At 35.4% G+C, this 17,411-nt stretch overlaps 2 protein-coding genes across 3 annotated transcripts in view; one reads left to right on the forward strand and one right to left on the reverse strand.

Annotated features, from left to right (window-relative positions):
* The first annotated feature begins 130 nt into the window (after positions 1–130).
* Positions 131–5,376, forward strand: serpina10a (serpin peptidase inhibitor, clade A (alpha-1 antiproteinase, antitrypsin), member 10a). The gene is made up of 5 exons (XM_006632541.3): positions 131–238; positions 1,003–1,601; positions 2,136–2,409; positions 4,534–4,681; positions 5,059–5,376. Exons 2-5 carry the CDS (start codon positions 1,016–1,018, stop codon positions 5,248–5,250), a joined length of 1,200 nt encoding a protein of 399 aa, XP_006632604.1. The 5' UTR covers positions 131–238; positions 1,003–1,015; the 3' UTR covers positions 5,251–5,376.
* A 963-nt stretch (positions 5,377–6,339) lies between these two features.
* ppp4r4 (protein phosphatase 4, regulatory subunit 4) overlaps positions 6,340–17,411 on the reverse strand; it is a 40,322-nt gene continuing 29,250 nt past the window's right edge. For both annotated transcript variants that reach the window (XM_006632465.3, XM_015350664.2), the window contains exons 12-25: positions 16,962–17,039; positions 15,859–15,942; positions 14,459–14,638; positions 13,906–14,011; positions 13,052–13,199; positions 11,920–12,064; positions 10,758–10,796; positions 10,608–10,679; positions 10,251–10,314; positions 9,889–9,969; positions 7,870–7,960; positions 7,501–7,562; positions 7,020–7,173; positions 6,340–6,918 (exon numbers count right to left, since the gene is read on the reverse strand). In XM_006632465.3, coding sequence (XP_006632528.2) covers positions 6,873–6,918; positions 7,020–7,173; positions 7,501–7,562; positions 7,870–7,960; positions 9,889–9,969; positions 10,251–10,314; positions 10,608–10,679; positions 10,758–10,796; positions 11,920–12,064; positions 13,052–13,199; positions 13,906–14,011; positions 14,459–14,638; positions 15,859–15,942; positions 16,962–17,039 — 1,350 coding nt within the window. In that variant the 3' untranslated portion in view covers positions 6,340–6,872. The remainder of the gene's footprint in view (positions 6,919–7,019; positions 7,174–7,500; positions 7,563–7,869; positions 7,961–9,888; positions 9,970–10,250; positions 10,315–10,607; positions 10,680–10,757; positions 10,797–11,919; positions 12,065–13,051; positions 13,200–13,905; positions 14,012–14,458; positions 14,639–15,858; positions 15,943–16,961; positions 17,040–17,411) is intronic.

Genomic DNA, 17,411 nt, shown 5'->3' on the forward strand with positions numbered 1-17,411 from the left:
CCACTGTCATATTAAAAATGTTTTTGTCCAGAAAGATTTGAAACCTGAGTTTTTCTGAGCCACCCAGCATTGAACCTCTTGAAAAAAGCTGGCCATTATTTACAAAATAGTTAATAGACAACCACAAAAGTACACTTGCACTTTGCTCCTCTAAACATTATATTTGGGTATTTTCTTTTGCCTGTAAGACACTTTTGAGACAAAAAAAGTAGAGAAGCAGGAACAGAAGCCAAATATTGTAAGTTAAACATCATCATTCTATTTAATCTTTAAGTCGGATTTACAATATAGCTGTACTATGGTGTACTATGGTGGTAAAAGGAGGAGTAAATCACAATATTGCATTTGCGAGAAAATTGTCAATTCCGTGTTTAAACATGTTAAACTACTAATAGTGTAAAGAAAATATCTCTGAAATAAACCAGGGTAGTAAGTGAAGCATCATAGCTTTAGGGATCTGGGTTCAATTCTAGGCTGTTGTGCATGCTGGGTGGCTTTCTACAGTATGTTATATGTGCATTTTCTCTTTGTACAGTAAGCATGATTTTTCTCCAGGTGTGCCTGGTTTCCCCTCTCTTCTTAACGAAACCTGGTAGATTGATTAGCTATGCTAAATTGCCAAATCCACGAGGAGTGGGGTCTCTGTCATTAATCTGCCGGTAAAACATAGTTCTCCTACAATACTGACCTCAAAATATGTGAGATAAGGTTCAGATGAAGAATATATAGATATCGGAATGACTTACTTATTAATCATCAATTCTATATTTAAGTAATAATTCAAAATTATGACTTAAATTTATGTAAAATTTGTGGTTTTACAAACCTTTGAACAGAACTACATGTACTGTACATGTATGTAATGTTTACATTGCATTGGAGCATTACACAATGCAAACATATTATATTTTGCTTTTTACTAGCATGTTTTCATTGCTTGAGAATTAAAACTGCACAAATGCCTCACACCCTGCCTTATGTTGCATTTTATTGTGTCTGTAGGGGTGAAATCAAAATGAAGACAAGACTTCTTTTTCTGGTATGTGCCTCACTCTTTGCCCCCCTGAGCAAAGGTCAGAAGGAAAATCCCACTATCATGGACCTGTCTACAAAAAACACAGATTTTGCTATGAACCTTTACAGGAAGCTTGCCAGCCATCATGATGACAACATCTTCTTCTCCCCTTTGTGCATGTCAGTAGCATTCACCATGCTATCGATGGCTGCAAAAGGGGATACTTACAATCAGATCCTTAAGGGTCTCAACCTCCAACTGCTTCAACGAGCGGACCAGGCAGACCTGATCCCTGAACTGTTCCGACAACTGGAAGCCAATATCACCCAAAACCAAGACTTGATACTGGCCCGGGGCAGTGCTATGTTTGTTCATCAGCAGTTTGAAATTGATAAGATTTTCAGTGAGCAAATCAAGAAGTTCTTCAACTCAGATATAATGAACATAGATTTCTCCAAGACCGAAGCTAGCAAAACAACCATTAATGATTATGTAAAAATGAAGACGAATGAAAAGGTCATGGGGCTCATCAGTCAGATAGATCCTCTTACTCAGCTGGTGCTTGTAAATACCATTCTTTTCCAAGGTGGGTGAATAATAATACTGTAGCAACCTCACAGATGGTAAAATGAGGATAATGAAGAGATTACAGGTTTACCGTTCAGATTTGATGTTTTTATGATTTAGTTTGAAATTCAACATATAATGGAGTATAAATATATTATTAATATTATGTTAATGCCCAGAATTGTCTGGATGCTCAATTGAAATGTCTTGAGCAAACCTTTCTTTAATGAATCAAAATTTAGAGCCGTAGCTACAACAAATATCTCTATTGTTTAAAATAATTTACTTAGTAAAGCATTTTAAACAATAGAGATTTTGATATGGTTGAAGAAAGTAACACTAGAACTCTTCAGTTTAATATTGGCTCAAAATCTGAAGGTAATTATGTAAAAAGTGTTCTACATTGTTTAAATACATATTATTTATGTTGTGTCTGTTTATATATTATAATAAAAAAGAAACCCAAAAAAGAAAAACATGAAACTTCCTGACAAGTTGGCATTGACTCAGATTTCATTTGTTATTAAACAGATTTGACTTTGTCTTCGTTTAGGCAAATGGGAGCTACCATTTAACTCCAGCTTTACAGAGGAAGCACGATTTTATGTTGACAAATACAATATTGTCAAGGTCCCCATGATGTTCCGAGAAGATAAATATTACTTGGCCTACGATCCTGTGCTGAAGCTCGGCATTCTAAAGTTGCCATACAGAGGCCATGCTGCAATGCTGGTCCTTCTTCCTGACAAGGGTGTTGACTATACATCCATCGATGATGAAATCTCTGCAGAGAGCTTTCTGGGATGGATACAGAAACTGAAGAAAACGTAAGCAGACCTCTAATAAGTGCTTTCTTTTTTAATGTATTTAGTTGGAAAACTGGAAAGGTACACGCAAACCTTACAGAGCCTTGCAAAAGTATTCAGACTCCTCTGATGTTGTCCCATTTTGCAGAATTACAAAACGCACACCTCTTTTTCAATTTAATGTTTTATTCTAAACCTGAATGCTCGAACTGAAGAGGTGTCAGGGTAAGATTAATGTCAGTAAATGTCAGTAAAAATAAAGAGAAAAAAATGAAATCTGTTGATTGCACAGGTATTCAGATTCATTTGGGATTCAAACATAGTGCAATTTTAACCATCTTTTTTGGCAGATTTGCTCAAGCTCTCTCAAGTTGCTTGAGGATAATAATAATAATAATTGCTAACACTTATATAGCGCTTTTCTGGACACTCCACTCAAAGCACTTTACAGGTAATGGGGACTCCCCACCACCACCACCAATGTGCAGCATCCACCTGGATGATGCGACAGCAGCCATAGTGCACCAGAACGCTCACTACACATCAGCTATCAGTGGGGAGGAGAGCAGAGTTATGAGGCCAATTCATAGATGGGGATTATTAGGAGGCCATGGTTGGTAAAGGCTAATGGGAAATTTGGCCAGGACACCGGGGTTACACCCCTACTCTTTTCGAGAAACGCCCTGGGATTTTTAATGACCACAGAGAATCAGGACCTCGGTTTTACGTCTCATCCGAAGGACGGCGCCTGTTTACAGAATAGTGTCCCCGTCACTATATTGGGGCATTAGGACCCACATGGACCGCAGGGTGATCGCCCCCTGCTGGGCCCACTAACACCTCTTCCAGCAACAACCTTAGTTTTTCCCAGGAGTTCTCCCATCCAGGTACTGACCTGGCTCACACCTGCTTAGCTTCAGTGGGTTAACAGTTGTGAGTTGCAGGGTGATATGGCCGCTGGCAGTAAGAAAAGAAACATTTAATCAATATCCAAAATCAGTATACTTCATTTTTTTTATGATCACCCTGGTCACTTGTGGATAGCAGTTTTCAAGTCTTTCCACGGGCTCTCAATAGGATTCAGGTCAAGACATTAACTGAGCTGCTCAAGGACAGGCTGCCTTCCACTTCCTAATGATCAGCTTACCCATGCACAAGGAGATATTAGAGTCTTTGAAGTGAATTTATACTCTTCTGTACCTTTACATAACTTTGTTACAAGGCATCTGAATACTCAAAACTGAACCCAAGAGCAAGAAAATGGAGAGTGGATGAAACACCCAAAGATCCAACTCGGCTTGAGCCGAGGGAAAGTGAAGTAAAAAGTAGTGCCAATACAATGATACATTACTGGCCAGTGGGGGGATTAGCCCAGGCCCAGGTTAGTAAAGAAAGAGAAAAGGGCAAAGCTGCTACAGTCTAAAGAGAAGCTGGCTGGCAGCATCGCAGGTGAAAAAAGGAAAAAGGGATAGCATGGTGACCTCAGTCCTTGATCAGAATCAGGGAGTTTTGGCTCTTGGGAAATTGCTCTCTCGACTTTGGAGTGGATACCTACTGCTGTGCTCCCCAAAACAAGGGGACCGCATGGGTCTGGTGGGCAGTCCTAGTCTGGGTTAATTAGACTGGGGTGCAGGCAGGTGGACAAGCAGACTGGTGCAGGAGAAAATTAAAGGGAAGAAATCTTCCTTTAAGAACTGGCCACCGAAGCAAAGATTGCCCTAGCCCGTCAGCAAGCAAAAAGAATAGAGATAATAAGTTCACTGTGGCGAGAAAAGAGAAAGGCTGGCATTACACAACACCAGCCCTCATTCAAACTGCCCACCTCAGCCCATGGACTGGGATCAGGGGGCCTTAGCTCTTGGAATATTGCTCTCTCGGCTTCAAATTCCTACTGCAGAGCTCCCAGAAAGAGGGAGCTATACAGGTTGATGGGGGGCAGCCCTCTTGTGTAGCCAGGGATGTGGACTGGCAAGCTAACAGGATAACACACAGAATAAGAAGCACTCATTAAGTGCTGCCTGATTTAATTGTCAGTCCTCAAAAATGTTACTGTGTATCAGGTAAATCTATTATGGCTGATTATCCATATCATGTCATCATGCTCCAAGAATAAATATATATATATACTCTGTCATTGTGTTGCAGAAAACTAGAAGTACAGCTGCCTCGGTTCAAGATGGAGCAGTCCTACAACATGGACAAAATTCTTCCAGATCTGGGCATTCGAAACGTGTTTGAAAATACGGCTGACCTTTCAGGCCTAAGCAAGGAAGTGGGACTCAAAGTTTCTGAGGTCAGTGTGATATGAAACAATATCTCATTTTAATAGCTCCTGTAGCTCCTGTAGTTTATTCACAACCATTTGTTCTGTCAAAAAGGCAACAGAATCAAGAAACTGTTGCAAAGGCTTTCTGTGGCACAGTGTACGGCACCTCTACCTCACTCCTCCACTGTTTGATTCTGAGCACCTGTCTGAGTGGAGTTTGCATTTTCACAGTACTGTATTCACACAGTCCAATTTTCTTCCTTGGTTAGGTGTTATGTTTGCAAACTCATGCAAAGTACTAGTTCTTAGTGTCTGATAACAGATAAATAAGATGCAATCCTTGGCACAAACCTTTAATTTGTAGCTTTTGTTGAAAGCTGTCACTGTTTCTATTCTGATTACAGGTCCTTCACAAGGCAGTGATAGAAGTGGACGAGAAGGGCACTGAAGCAGCTGGTGCAACAGCTACAGGAATAACAGGATACTCAATGCCACCAAGGCTGATAGTGGACCGTCCCTTCCTCTTCCTCATTTACCATGAGAAAACAAACAGCATACTGTTCATGGGAAGGGTGATAGACCCCACTAAAAATTAATTGCAAAGCTCTTCATAACAACTAATAAAGCTTCATTTTGAAGCATTGTTTGTTCTGCTAAACTTGTTTGTTCATTTTAGTCATTTGTCAAACTTAAATAAACATGACTTTATTTACAATCCCTTACATTTCAAGAATAATTGTGCAAAGAACGTAACAAGTAAATTCGATAAATTTGAAATAAACTCTGATTATGGAATACACGTTTTAATATTCCTTTTATAATTTCACTAACATGTTATCAGTTTTAGGTGATGTACCCTAATGTACTCCTATAAAAAAAAAAATTGATATAATATATGAACAAATAATAAGTTTATTCCATCCTGAAGAGAGAAGAAAGAAAACACAACATTTTGGCCATGGAGCCTTCTTCAGGTGTGATATATTGATATATTATATACTGTATATATTAGAATAATTAAAATAAAAACACGAATAAACTGAAAAACGAAATATAATCATGACACATGAAACTACGACAAAAGACATTTAGGATTTAAATTATGTTGTTTCACTATAATGTTTTTTTTATTTTGAAATGTGTTTGAAAAGTATTTTTCTCTCGTGTTGCCAAAGTATAAACACTTCAATGAATCTAGTATACTGCACATGAAAAAATCTGAATTTTTTCATTTGTTGATTCTGGAAAATCAATTTTCTTATATTCTTTCATAAACACCTTTAACGATTTATCAAGAGATTTATTCCCCTTAACATGGAAGACTGTTTTATTGGCACAGGGATCAAGGCCATGAAATATAGCAACAGATCCTAGATTATACTCATGATAATGTTCTCTAATTTAAAAAAATTAAATTAATTAAAAGATCTGTGCAGACTAAGATTTTAAAATTCAGAATAACATATGTTTGTATCTCATTCCAACAGAAGCATCAATAATAAAGCCCACATGTTAAACTGTCTAAAGAGTGGCATAAATTATAAACAAGGTTCTACTATGTCACTCTATTAACTTTATTATTTTACCACGATTTAACGAAAAACGCTGACTTCTGAGTGTGGGAACACCTTAAATTTAATCAACAAGTTTAAGAAAAAAAACTTAGGTCATTAAACCACACAGTCTACAAAAATGAAATCTATTTAATTTGTCTTCATTAAAGCATAACAAATATCCAACATATATCAAAGTAATCAGTTACTGAGTTTTGTCTGAGTTTACTGAAGTGCTAAAACATCAGGCACAATTGTTTTATTTGTAGGAGTGTATCAGGGCCCATTTTGATTTAAAATAACTCAGTATTAGACTCGGCGATTAAAATATCCATAATATAAAAAGAACAAAGGAGAAAGAACAAAACAAAAATCGTGAACATTTGTAAAGCATGCTGTATTGCAAAAGAATTAAAAATACATAGTGTACATGACCTTGTTCCAAGTGTCATTTTAACAAAGGGTACAAGTATTGCAAACATGAATTAATGACAACAAAATTGACTGCATATAATCCTAAAAATTGCTAAACTAATGTGAAGAAATACTGCACTGTATGTCCAAAGCAGGAATGCACATTTGACAATGTGTATTTATTGATTGTTGACCAGTTATCTTCTGCAGAGCTGCGGCAATAATTGTCCTCTGGGCTGGCAGGGCACCTGTCACTCCCTCCCTGCTTGCATCCCAAATGAGTTCGACTTTCTTTGCCTTCCTCCAACAGAGTAAAGAGTTACAGATTAGCATTTGTACAGTCTGTACTGGGTGCTTGGCTTTATATCAGACAAAAATACAAAGCAAACGAAACTCACATGGTAATCTTCCTCGATTGGGTATCCTTGCTGCCATTGCTCCTGTGATCAACAGTGTTGATTGTGTTACTGCGAATTAATACTGGCATTGAGGAGGTGGAAGGCGAAACTGAAGTTGATGCTGCACTAAAGTGATGGGTCCTAATGACGTCATCTGAAAAAGAGCACAGGAGGAATTCTTGAAAGGTATCTATGGTCATTATAGTTATTGTACATTACTATTATTGCCCTTTTTACCCCCTCATCAATTTTTAAATCGTGGTTTGTTCATCACTTGGACTCTAAAAGAACTAAAATGCTCTTATACTGTAAGAACAGAGCAGTGGGCTAGGTACATGCATCTTCTGAAATACACATGGGTAGATATACTGTACATTGGTTTTTGGACAAATGGCTGGATCCGTTATGTGAGTTAAGAACCACACTGGATATTATTTTATAGTTATTCAATATTCGATACCATGAAGGAAGAGATGCTCACCATTAATGGGCAGTAGTGAACTCTTGCCTGTTCCAGGACAGCTTCCTGATTCCTTTATTTTGCTGGAAGGAATGTTATGACAAGATTAGGGGAACTAATTAATTAAGGGGAGACACAAAGATAAAAAAAACATAGGCTTATGGACAGTCAGTTGCTTTGGAACCCTCATAAAGTTAACAGAAATTTAAAGAAATTAATTAAGAATAACATTAAACAAATTCTCAGATAATTTTCCTTTGGTTAACTGTAAAATGTTAATGTATGTAAATCCTTTTGGTGTAATGAAATGACAAAAAGCTAATTATTTTCAATAAACAGCAATTCTGATTTTGGAATAACAGGAAAAATAATGTGGCAAATCGAGCTTACATTTGTTTGTCTGAATTAACCATTTTAGAAGATGAAGGATGACTGCTGAGTGATCGACTTCTTGCCAATTTAGTCTTCTTTATTTCTTTACCTAGAAATGTGAACAGAGGGAAAGGTAACATTCAGCACTAAGGTTTGGAAATAATATTGATTTTAAAATTCAGCACTAAACCGAATACATCTGCCCTGAAAAAATATTTACCGCCTTTCAATCATGTCCCTTCTTGTTGATTTACAAATTATGTACACTATTTTTTAAGTGAATCATTTAAATCAAAATGTGAATGTTCAAACTAATCAGGTTACGCTAAGTGTCTGCAAAAACTGCAAAGAACAAATAAAAACAAAACATTATTGATTGCACAAATGTTTACCCCCTTTGCCATGGCAGACATAAATTAGTTCTCAGCCACAAAATTACTTTGTCAAGTCACAGTTGAATGGTCACTCGCTGTGTACAGTAATAGTGGTTCACATGATTTCAGCATAAATACACCTATCTCTGTAAGATCCTTCAGTTAGATTTTGAATTTCAAGCAAAAATTCATCCATGTAGGCCAAAGAGATTTCAAAACAACTCAGAGATAAAGATGTATAAAGGTATAGACAGGAGAGGGGTAAAAAAAACCTTTCAAATACACTGAACATCCCTTTGACTACAGTGAATTCCATTATTAGGAAAGAGAATTTACCACCCAGATACTGCCTACATTAGTTCCTCCAAACTGAGTGACTGGATAAGCAGGAAACTGATACTACCATGAGGGCACTGATGACTTTGAAAGAGAGACGAAAAACAAACCAAAACCACAAAATAAAACCTTAAATCTCTCAGAATTCTAACTAAAGTTTTTCTTTAGTCCTCTATCTCTCTATATATGGCTAGCTAAGCTGTGTATCAGCAGAATTTTTTTCCAAGACTCTTTTCAAAAGAAACGTACAATTCCCGGGCTTTTCAGTCATCCACTGGTTCACTCTGTTCTCACTTTCATACAGATGAAAGCACTTTCATCTGCTTTCTTTGCAGATAGCAGAGGACATTGGGCAAAAAAAGGCCAGAAAGGAAACCTTTCCTTTCTTTTTTAAAATAGCATCTGACCAACCTTTTCCTTCCAACTGGTCAGGAGAAGAAGTACAATGGGGCATTTCCTATTGCTCTCTGGGGAATGTGGTTCAGATAAGAACTGCCATTTTGACTGAAGTTACCACCCTGTTTCAAGTGTTTGTGGTCAAATGAAAATTGAACTATTCCCAATGCAAAGGGTTAACCAACACAGTGCACCAGCAAGTCAACAGTGGTCAAGCATAGTGGTGGCAGCATTATGTTATAGGGCTACTTCTCATCAGCAGGGACTGGGAAACTTGCCAAAGAAAGTGCATGAATCAAAGTACAGGCAACTTTAGTGGAAAAGTCTGCTTAACACCTAAAACTGGGCAAATTAACCTTCAATAGGACACTGACTCACAGGAAAAGGCCAGAGGTATACTGGAGCAGCTGGACAAGAAGAAAATGAATGTCCTTGAGTGGCCTAGTCAAAGTTCTGACTTGAATCTGATAGAAAATATGTGGCAAGTTTTGAAAATTACTGTTCATAAATGATCCCCCAAAAACAATACAGTACTTGAGCAAGTTTGCAAAGAAGTGGCAAAAATCTATTTCAGTGTTTCCACAGTGTCTCACAGGTGTAATTACTGTCAAAAGTGCTTCCACCAATTATTAACTCAAGGCAGTAAATAATTATAAAATCTTTAGGTTATTGATTTTTATTGGTAGTTTTTTGTTGACATTTACCTTTTTCACTCATTGACATTTACTTTACATTGAAGTAATAAGATTTTATTAAGGATATTAACTTTAGAAAATATATCATTTGTAATTCAACAAAAGGGATAATCTTTAGGAATAGTTGAAAACCTTTGTAAGATACTGAATATACAGTACCTCATATATACAGTATGCACACAGCACAGTAAACTGTATAAATGCATATAATACAATAGAAAGAATGCTGCCCTTACCAACTGAGGTAGTTGTATTAGATCCAGAATTCGATACTGCCATGTTTTTTGGTACAGATAATCCAGGTTTACTGTCTCTGCCTAAAGTAATATTAATAAAATCATGAGCAAATTACCAAGTATTAATAAACATAAATCAACGGTTTTATAGAACAAATCTAAATACAAAATGGGACAATTAATTCTAATAATAGCAGTTTTCAATAAACCTAGTTCAGCATTTGACTGCTGCAATTCTACATTACGGAAAATATGAGAGATTAGCCTTTTTCAAATAACGAGACAATGTCCCCAACATTAGATATTTTACTGATTAGACATAGATAAGCTGGATGGCAAAGATTTTAGATAAAGCTACTTACGCTTCTTGTCTGCATGTTTCTCAGTTGTTAACTTTCCTTCACTTTGTTGTCTTTCCAGCTGCTCCTGTTAGATTAAAATACGTCATTTAGCTGAAGTACTGTAAATTTTTCAGGAAAGCATATGAGTATTAATTTTGGTACTATTAAGAAAAAAAATTCTTCATAATATCAGTAAGAATAAAATATTAAGTTCAGCAGCCAAAATGTATTCAAAAGCTTGTTAACTGGCAAAAAACATGGATGTTTCTATCCATCAAAATCAGATGTTTCTACGTTCTGGGATATTGGTGCTTCTTCAAACAAAAACATAAAAGACTTCTAGTTTGGACAATAAAAAATCTCTTCCTTTGATCTTACCATCTCTAGCAGAAGGTTCTCTTCCTTTTCTTTTTTCTGATCAAGCAGATCCTTCTCGTGCCTCTTTTGATACTAAACACCAGAAATACTGCATGTAAAAATACATTCTGGAACATTATATCAAAGAACTGAAGAAATAAGCACTCTTACTGGTTCTGTGATGTCCATTTTGTCAAGTTCCAGCACTGTCTAAAATAAAAAAAACATGATATTAAATATTTGTTGCTCAGCTATAGACATTACATGCTTTAATACCAAAGGTGAAATATGATAGATACAATTAGCCCTACTACTGAATGTTACATAGCTAACCTTTAGAAAATGTTAACATATTTTTATAAACCAGTTTAAAATAGTTTCAGGAACACAATAAGAATAAGAGTACAATACAAAAACATTCCCCCTAACACCCAGCTTATAGTGGAGGACTAAAAGTGGAAAAAAATGTTGATACATTAATTCTATACCACTTTCTCCAGATATGAATGTTTTCATAAAATGTTATGTTTCAGGTTGCAGTTTTGAAGGATTCCTAGATATACAGTACAATTGTACTGTACCTCAGTCTTTAAAGCCACTCTTGAGCACACTGTCAATGAGTTAGTAACTGTGTGTAACTTGAGTGATAGTTACAGTGACAATGCAGGTCAGAGCAGAACTGAACACATTGAATATCCTTCAAAACCAGTTCCTTGGAAAACAATACAATATTTGACAAAAGTGGCACAGGTTATAAAAACACTTTGAAACTGATAGGTATCATTAAGGATTTTCTGCTAGCTGTGCTCTACATGTGAGACAAGACAATTACAGGCTATTCAGATCTTCATTACATTATGGTTTAATATTAATGGCACCCAGATGACCCAGAAAGGGAAATCTGGGTTTTAGTACCACTGTCAGATTGTAGCTATCCTCCTACTAAAGGAGGCCCACACTGTGACCCAAAGGGGAGTAAGAAAAGTGATTTTTAGTGTGTATGATGGAACTTTTGGAGTGTGACAGTGCTAGTAATACAGAGTAATAGTTATAGAGATTGAAATGCAATTGAAATGCTTGAACCCTTTATTCAGTTTAATAATTACATTTAATTTAAACATGTTGAGTTTGTTTATGATCATTATTCTTTATGATCAATGACAGCAAGCTTCTGGTCTTGACCACCATATGAAGATCCATGAAGCCTACAAAGTGACTTGTCCCGGACTGCAGTGATGGATAGGCAGTATTTAAAAATACAATTTGACCTTTTACATAATTATGGCAATGGAAGATACAGTAAAAAAACTGAAGACATTTCTGTGACACTCACTTTTCTAGCTATAGCCATAATGTCCTTGTCTTTTTCCCGGCAGAGCAGTTTCCTCACGCAGAACTCTAACTGCTGCAGGAGATGTTTATCCGTAGGTAGTTTAATTGTTGACTTCAGCTTTGGCAGCATGTGGCATAACTTATACCTGAAGATGTAGACAGAGGTAGTGATATTAATGAAAATGATCCAGATTCATTGATTTAGTGATAATGTGTGGGCCAATAGAAAATAATGTCCTCACAATCTAATCTCATACATGCTGCACAAGACACACAGTGATGTTCTCTTTACAATGACACAACTTACATGTAGCAGTAACCCAGAATACAGAAACTCGTATTATATAATTACATTTCCCAATATTTTTAGTACATTTAAGATTGCACAAAGGTAAAAATGTCCTCTGAAACATGCATTATCCTACAATACAGTTTTTAATTTGAAATAAAAACATTTAAATAAATGTAACCATTAGAAAAACCTCCTGTATCAACAAGCATGTACGTGAATTTGTATGTACGTGTATGTATGTTTACAGTATATGTGTATTTCTGTGTACATATGTGTATGTATACATGCATAAATGTATATATGTGTGTAAGCATGGGTGCATATATGTTTATATGTGTGTATATATACTGTATATATGTATTTACACATTAAAAAACTACTAGTGGGTCATGGTAGGATTAATGGCTATTGTTAACACAATGACGTTAAGCCATCTTTAAAAATAGGTTGATCCTAACCTGTCACGTGTATTTATGAGATGTTATAAAGTGAAAAAGAAATGTGCATTCACAGTCTATATATAAAGACAAAGATAGTTTAACTTTTTATGTGAAGGGTAACCAAGTGTATATACTGTATACTGATATTATTTTCCTGTAAATAGTTTAGTTTAATTTGTTAACTCTTTTAGACTTAGTAAGGCAGTACTAGTTCATTACTAAATTCATTAATTAAAGCATAGCATGAACAGAGACAATTATCCGTGAAAAGACCTTCATTAATATTCATATTAAAAATGTTAAAATTTGCAAAATCTTTGTTTTGATATGTCCTTCTTACAAGAGCAGTATAAACCACTGCTTTCTGTATAGGATGTTAAAAAAACAAGTGTAATTCTTACCTGACATTTGCTACAGGATCATTCACCAGTTCCAGTGCAGGAACAAGGAAGTATTTACAGAAGTAAGACTTGGAAAAGAGCTCCATTGCAATTTCACACAGGTCGAGATATCGTAGTCTATTCCAGTAACTTCTTCCTTGACCCAGTTCTTGAAAAAAAGTAGTGTCAAGCTTTAACAGACTGATTTAACACCTTTCTAAGACACAGGACTTACGTAAAACCATATCTAGAGAAAATATGTCACTTGACGAGACAAAAAAACTGGTTGATAATATTGAACAATAATATTTTTACATACTGTATGTACTGTAAAAAAGTATACATAATGGAATAATTTTATGTTATTACAGTACTGTCCTCTTATTTTACACATATATACTTTTAATATTACTTAACCTCCTAAAATGTCCAGCTACTAAAGATTCCCTGCTCACATACAATTGTGCAGATACAGCATACAGTATATAGACATAAAAATAAGTTAATAGATGTACTGTACCAAGAAAAGCACCTTGCCACAGCTTAAAGTTAGTGCCTAATTAAAAGGAGCTCTAGGGATATTATTGTCTGTATTAGGTTAATTTGGATTAAACTCATTTGGATTAGACCCTATGTTTAAGGGGCAACATTTTTTTATTGTTCTGGGCTTTTGAATTACTGTATGTTTACTGTATATGGGGGTATAGGAGTGTTTTCTGTTCATCTGGTTTCAACAACTGCAAGGTCCAATATATGATCATGATGCGATGGAACATAATCCATCACACAATCGGTGTAACACGGGGTACACTGTGGACAGGTGTAATACGAGTTAAAATAACAATGAACTTAAAGGCAACAAGAAGGATACTCACGGTCAACCAGCTTATTAATTATCTCTTGTCTCTGCTCCTGTTTGCGGTTATAGCGGAGGAAAACACACAATGTTCTGGCAGACTCTCGTTGTACAGGAAGGACATTCTAAACAACAGCAGGAGATCCAACAATTAGAAGAATGCCATTTCCAGAGTTATAACCATTAATTATTTTCTCCAACATGATCAGAAATCACACAGATGGCTCATTTACATAAAAAGCTTCTAATACAGGATAAACGTGCACAGCCCTACTTAGCTTTATTTCACAATTCATAATTGTGTGAGTAGACTCATTCACTGAATTGAAGAATATCTATAGTAATGCCTTTTACTTGACTGAAGCCAGAATTGAGGGCCTAGTGTCTACATATGACATTTCAGCCAGTAACCACACATTGAAAACAACAAAGTGAAAACAAATGCAATAGTTTTTTACACATTTTATAATGTTTTCATGAATTTGTCATTTGAAATGTCCCTTTATCTTTTAACAAAAAAAAACATTCCAATTTAAAAAAAAATCCCCAGAGTAGAACAAAACAAGGCTTACATTGGTTGTAATTATTGTAAACATCCTTTGTAAGAACCTGAAGTAGATCTGGTCTCCTGATATGACGCGAGGCAGGCAGGAATACTTCTGCAGGACTTTCTCGTGGATTCTCCACTTCAGAGACGTGGCTGCTTTCTGCTCTGCTGCAGCTAGTGCAGGGACCAGGTCTGGAATACTGACCTACAGAGCAAAATTAATTTAATTAACCCACCAGATATACAGAATGTACTGTAGATTTATTTTATTTTAGGCCAACTGAATTTCATTAAGCTTTACAGGTACTCAAATGTAGTCCGTACTTACCATTCAAAATAAAAAAAAAAATGTATCTTCTCAAAACTTGAAATTCTCCCAAATCATACACCAGATTGAAAAACATAAAGTAAAATTCTATTCTTTTATTTTATTTGTTTGTTGTGAAAAACACTAAATCTCTAAAATAACCCATACATTTCAACATTTGGAGCACTGTAATTTACTCTTTGTATTTTGAATATTATAACAATAGTCATATACAGTAAATTAATAATCTATTCTGACAGTATGTCAGAAACTGGGGCGGAGTGGTGGCTCTGTGGCTAAGGATCTGTGCCTCTAGCTCGAAGGTTGCTGGGTCAAATCCCGTCGCTGGCAGAGGAATCCTACTCTGTTGGGCTCCTGAGCAAGGCCCTTAACCCCAACTGCTCCAGGGGTGCTGTACAATGGCAGACCCTGTGCTCTGACCCCAGGATCTCTCCCTGTCTGTGTGTCTCATAGAGAGCAAGCTGGGGTATGTGAAAAGATCATTCCTAATGCAAGAAATTGTAAAGGGTTAATAAAGTGATGTTATTATTAAACTGTCCATTCTCCTGGAAACTTTGGTTTCATCAGCACAACAAATCAAAACTGTACTACTAACATGGGTCATGTAACAAATGTGAACACCACTAAACATAAACAAGAATGAGTCTTAAAATTTTTAACTTAACCAGTAATAGTGCTGAATGTTGTAGTTGTTGGCGAAGTTGTGCCATTGAATAGACTTTTGTAGAATGCACCTGTTTGCAAACTACTTTGCTGAACAGTATACAAATACTGGATGTGCTCTAGCCTTATTATAATATACTTATACGTGAAAGTATACGCTTCAAGTCTACATGAAAATTAAAACAGGTGAAAGACAGATTTATTATAATATTCTTTCCTTACATTTAAAGGTGGGATCACTCATTAAATATTGAGAGAAAAAGGGTTTGCGGTGAAGTTTACAAAAGACAGCCATTGTTTATTCAACTTACATTGAGAATGATGAAATTAGTGATTGGCTCAAGGCAAAAACCAATTAGTAGCAGGTGGTTCAGGCTATAATACACAATCACCAGTAGGGGGAAAAGTGATTTAATATTATAATAAAATGTAACCTTATTTTCAGATGCAGATCCTTCTCCTCTTGATGTAGCAAGCTCCAGAGTTTCTTGGAGATTGTTCATTAGTGCATCTAATACCTAAAAATAATAAGACAATTATTCATAACCTTTATTAGTTTTACCGATAATCCACAACATAATACTGCTTTTCTGAAAGGTAATAAGGTAAAACGCATAGCATAGAATAATTCTGGGACCGAATTCAGATTTCTTTTGTTTTTTAATACCCAGTCCTTTGAAATTGACAAATAAAGCAGTATTTTGCCATTCATGAATTTATCCTACACAGTGATTCACACCCATAATTTTTGGAGAGATACAACTTGGTTCCCCCACTCAATTCCACATTCTAAAAAGTCTGATTTGGTTACATTTTAATTATTTGACACCAGTTGCAAATGTATCACATCTACTGTAAAGCCTTTGGAGATTCACAAGTTACCTAATATTAGAAGAGCTATCACAGTTTGCAAAGAAAGTACATTTCACTTCAAGCATTCAACACAGTATGAAAGTTAAAATATGAATGTCACTTAATAGTTACATATAAATGTAAGGTCTGAACGACTACTTTTGGTAACTACGAAATTACAACAAAATGTAGAAAGTTAAGAAAACTAACATAAATAGCTACTAATAAAACATTGTAGTTAATTAATCCAAATATCAAATCCATCCATTTTTTATTGCCTTTATCCCTTTGCTCCTCAACAACGCTTTGGTCAAAAAAGTGCCTCCTGTTCTTGGGTTGCTCTTCTCTGGACTAATAACAGCAATATCGTTTTTATTATGTGTCAATGAAAACAGTATAATATTCTAAATGAGTTATTACTAGTTCATTGTACAATTTTAACAAAATAATTTAGATTTTATGTACCTAACCATAGGAAACCAATCTCTAGAGCTATTAAGTCATGAAAGACTGTCATATATTATAAAAGATTTTATTAAAACATGTTTGTAGGCCTCTGGAGAAAAAGAGAAGTTCCAGAAATGTCTAATATCACAAAATAATTACAGGCACAAAAGTTAACATTCATATTTTATTTTACATTACAGTTAGTACATTAACTTATTTGATATATTGTACATCTTACCTCTAATGAGTCATCTTGTAATAGTGCTATCAGCTCCTTGTGTATATAATGTACATTGGGACCTAACAATTTAACAACCTAAAAAAGAATCATATACATTGTTAGTGTAATGTATATAGAAATAAAACCCTATTCTAACAATATAAATCCAATACACACATAGTATTTTAAAAGAATTCCCAATCCAGTATATTATTCTTAATTATATATTTTGATCTTTTCTTGCAATATTTTTTTAGCCAACTGAACATCCATGTCTAAAGTTGATGTTTGTTCATTTATAGCACCCAGATTGCAGAATGATAAGTGTGGGTTATCTGTTGCAGAAGTCCTGTTTCACCCTTGTATAATAGTTATACATTTTATTCTTACTGTATTTCTGAAGACTTTTTGTCTCTGCACAATAAACAAAAATCAAACATACCTGTATACATTTGAAATTCCACATTT

This window comes from Lepisosteus oculatus, chromosome 8 (assembly GCF_040954835.1).
Source record: "Lepisosteus oculatus isolate fLepOcu1 chromosome 8, fLepOcu1.hap2, whole genome shotgun sequence".
Taxonomy (NCBI): Eukaryota; Metazoa; Chordata; class Actinopteri; order Semionotiformes; family Lepisosteidae; genus Lepisosteus; species Lepisosteus oculatus.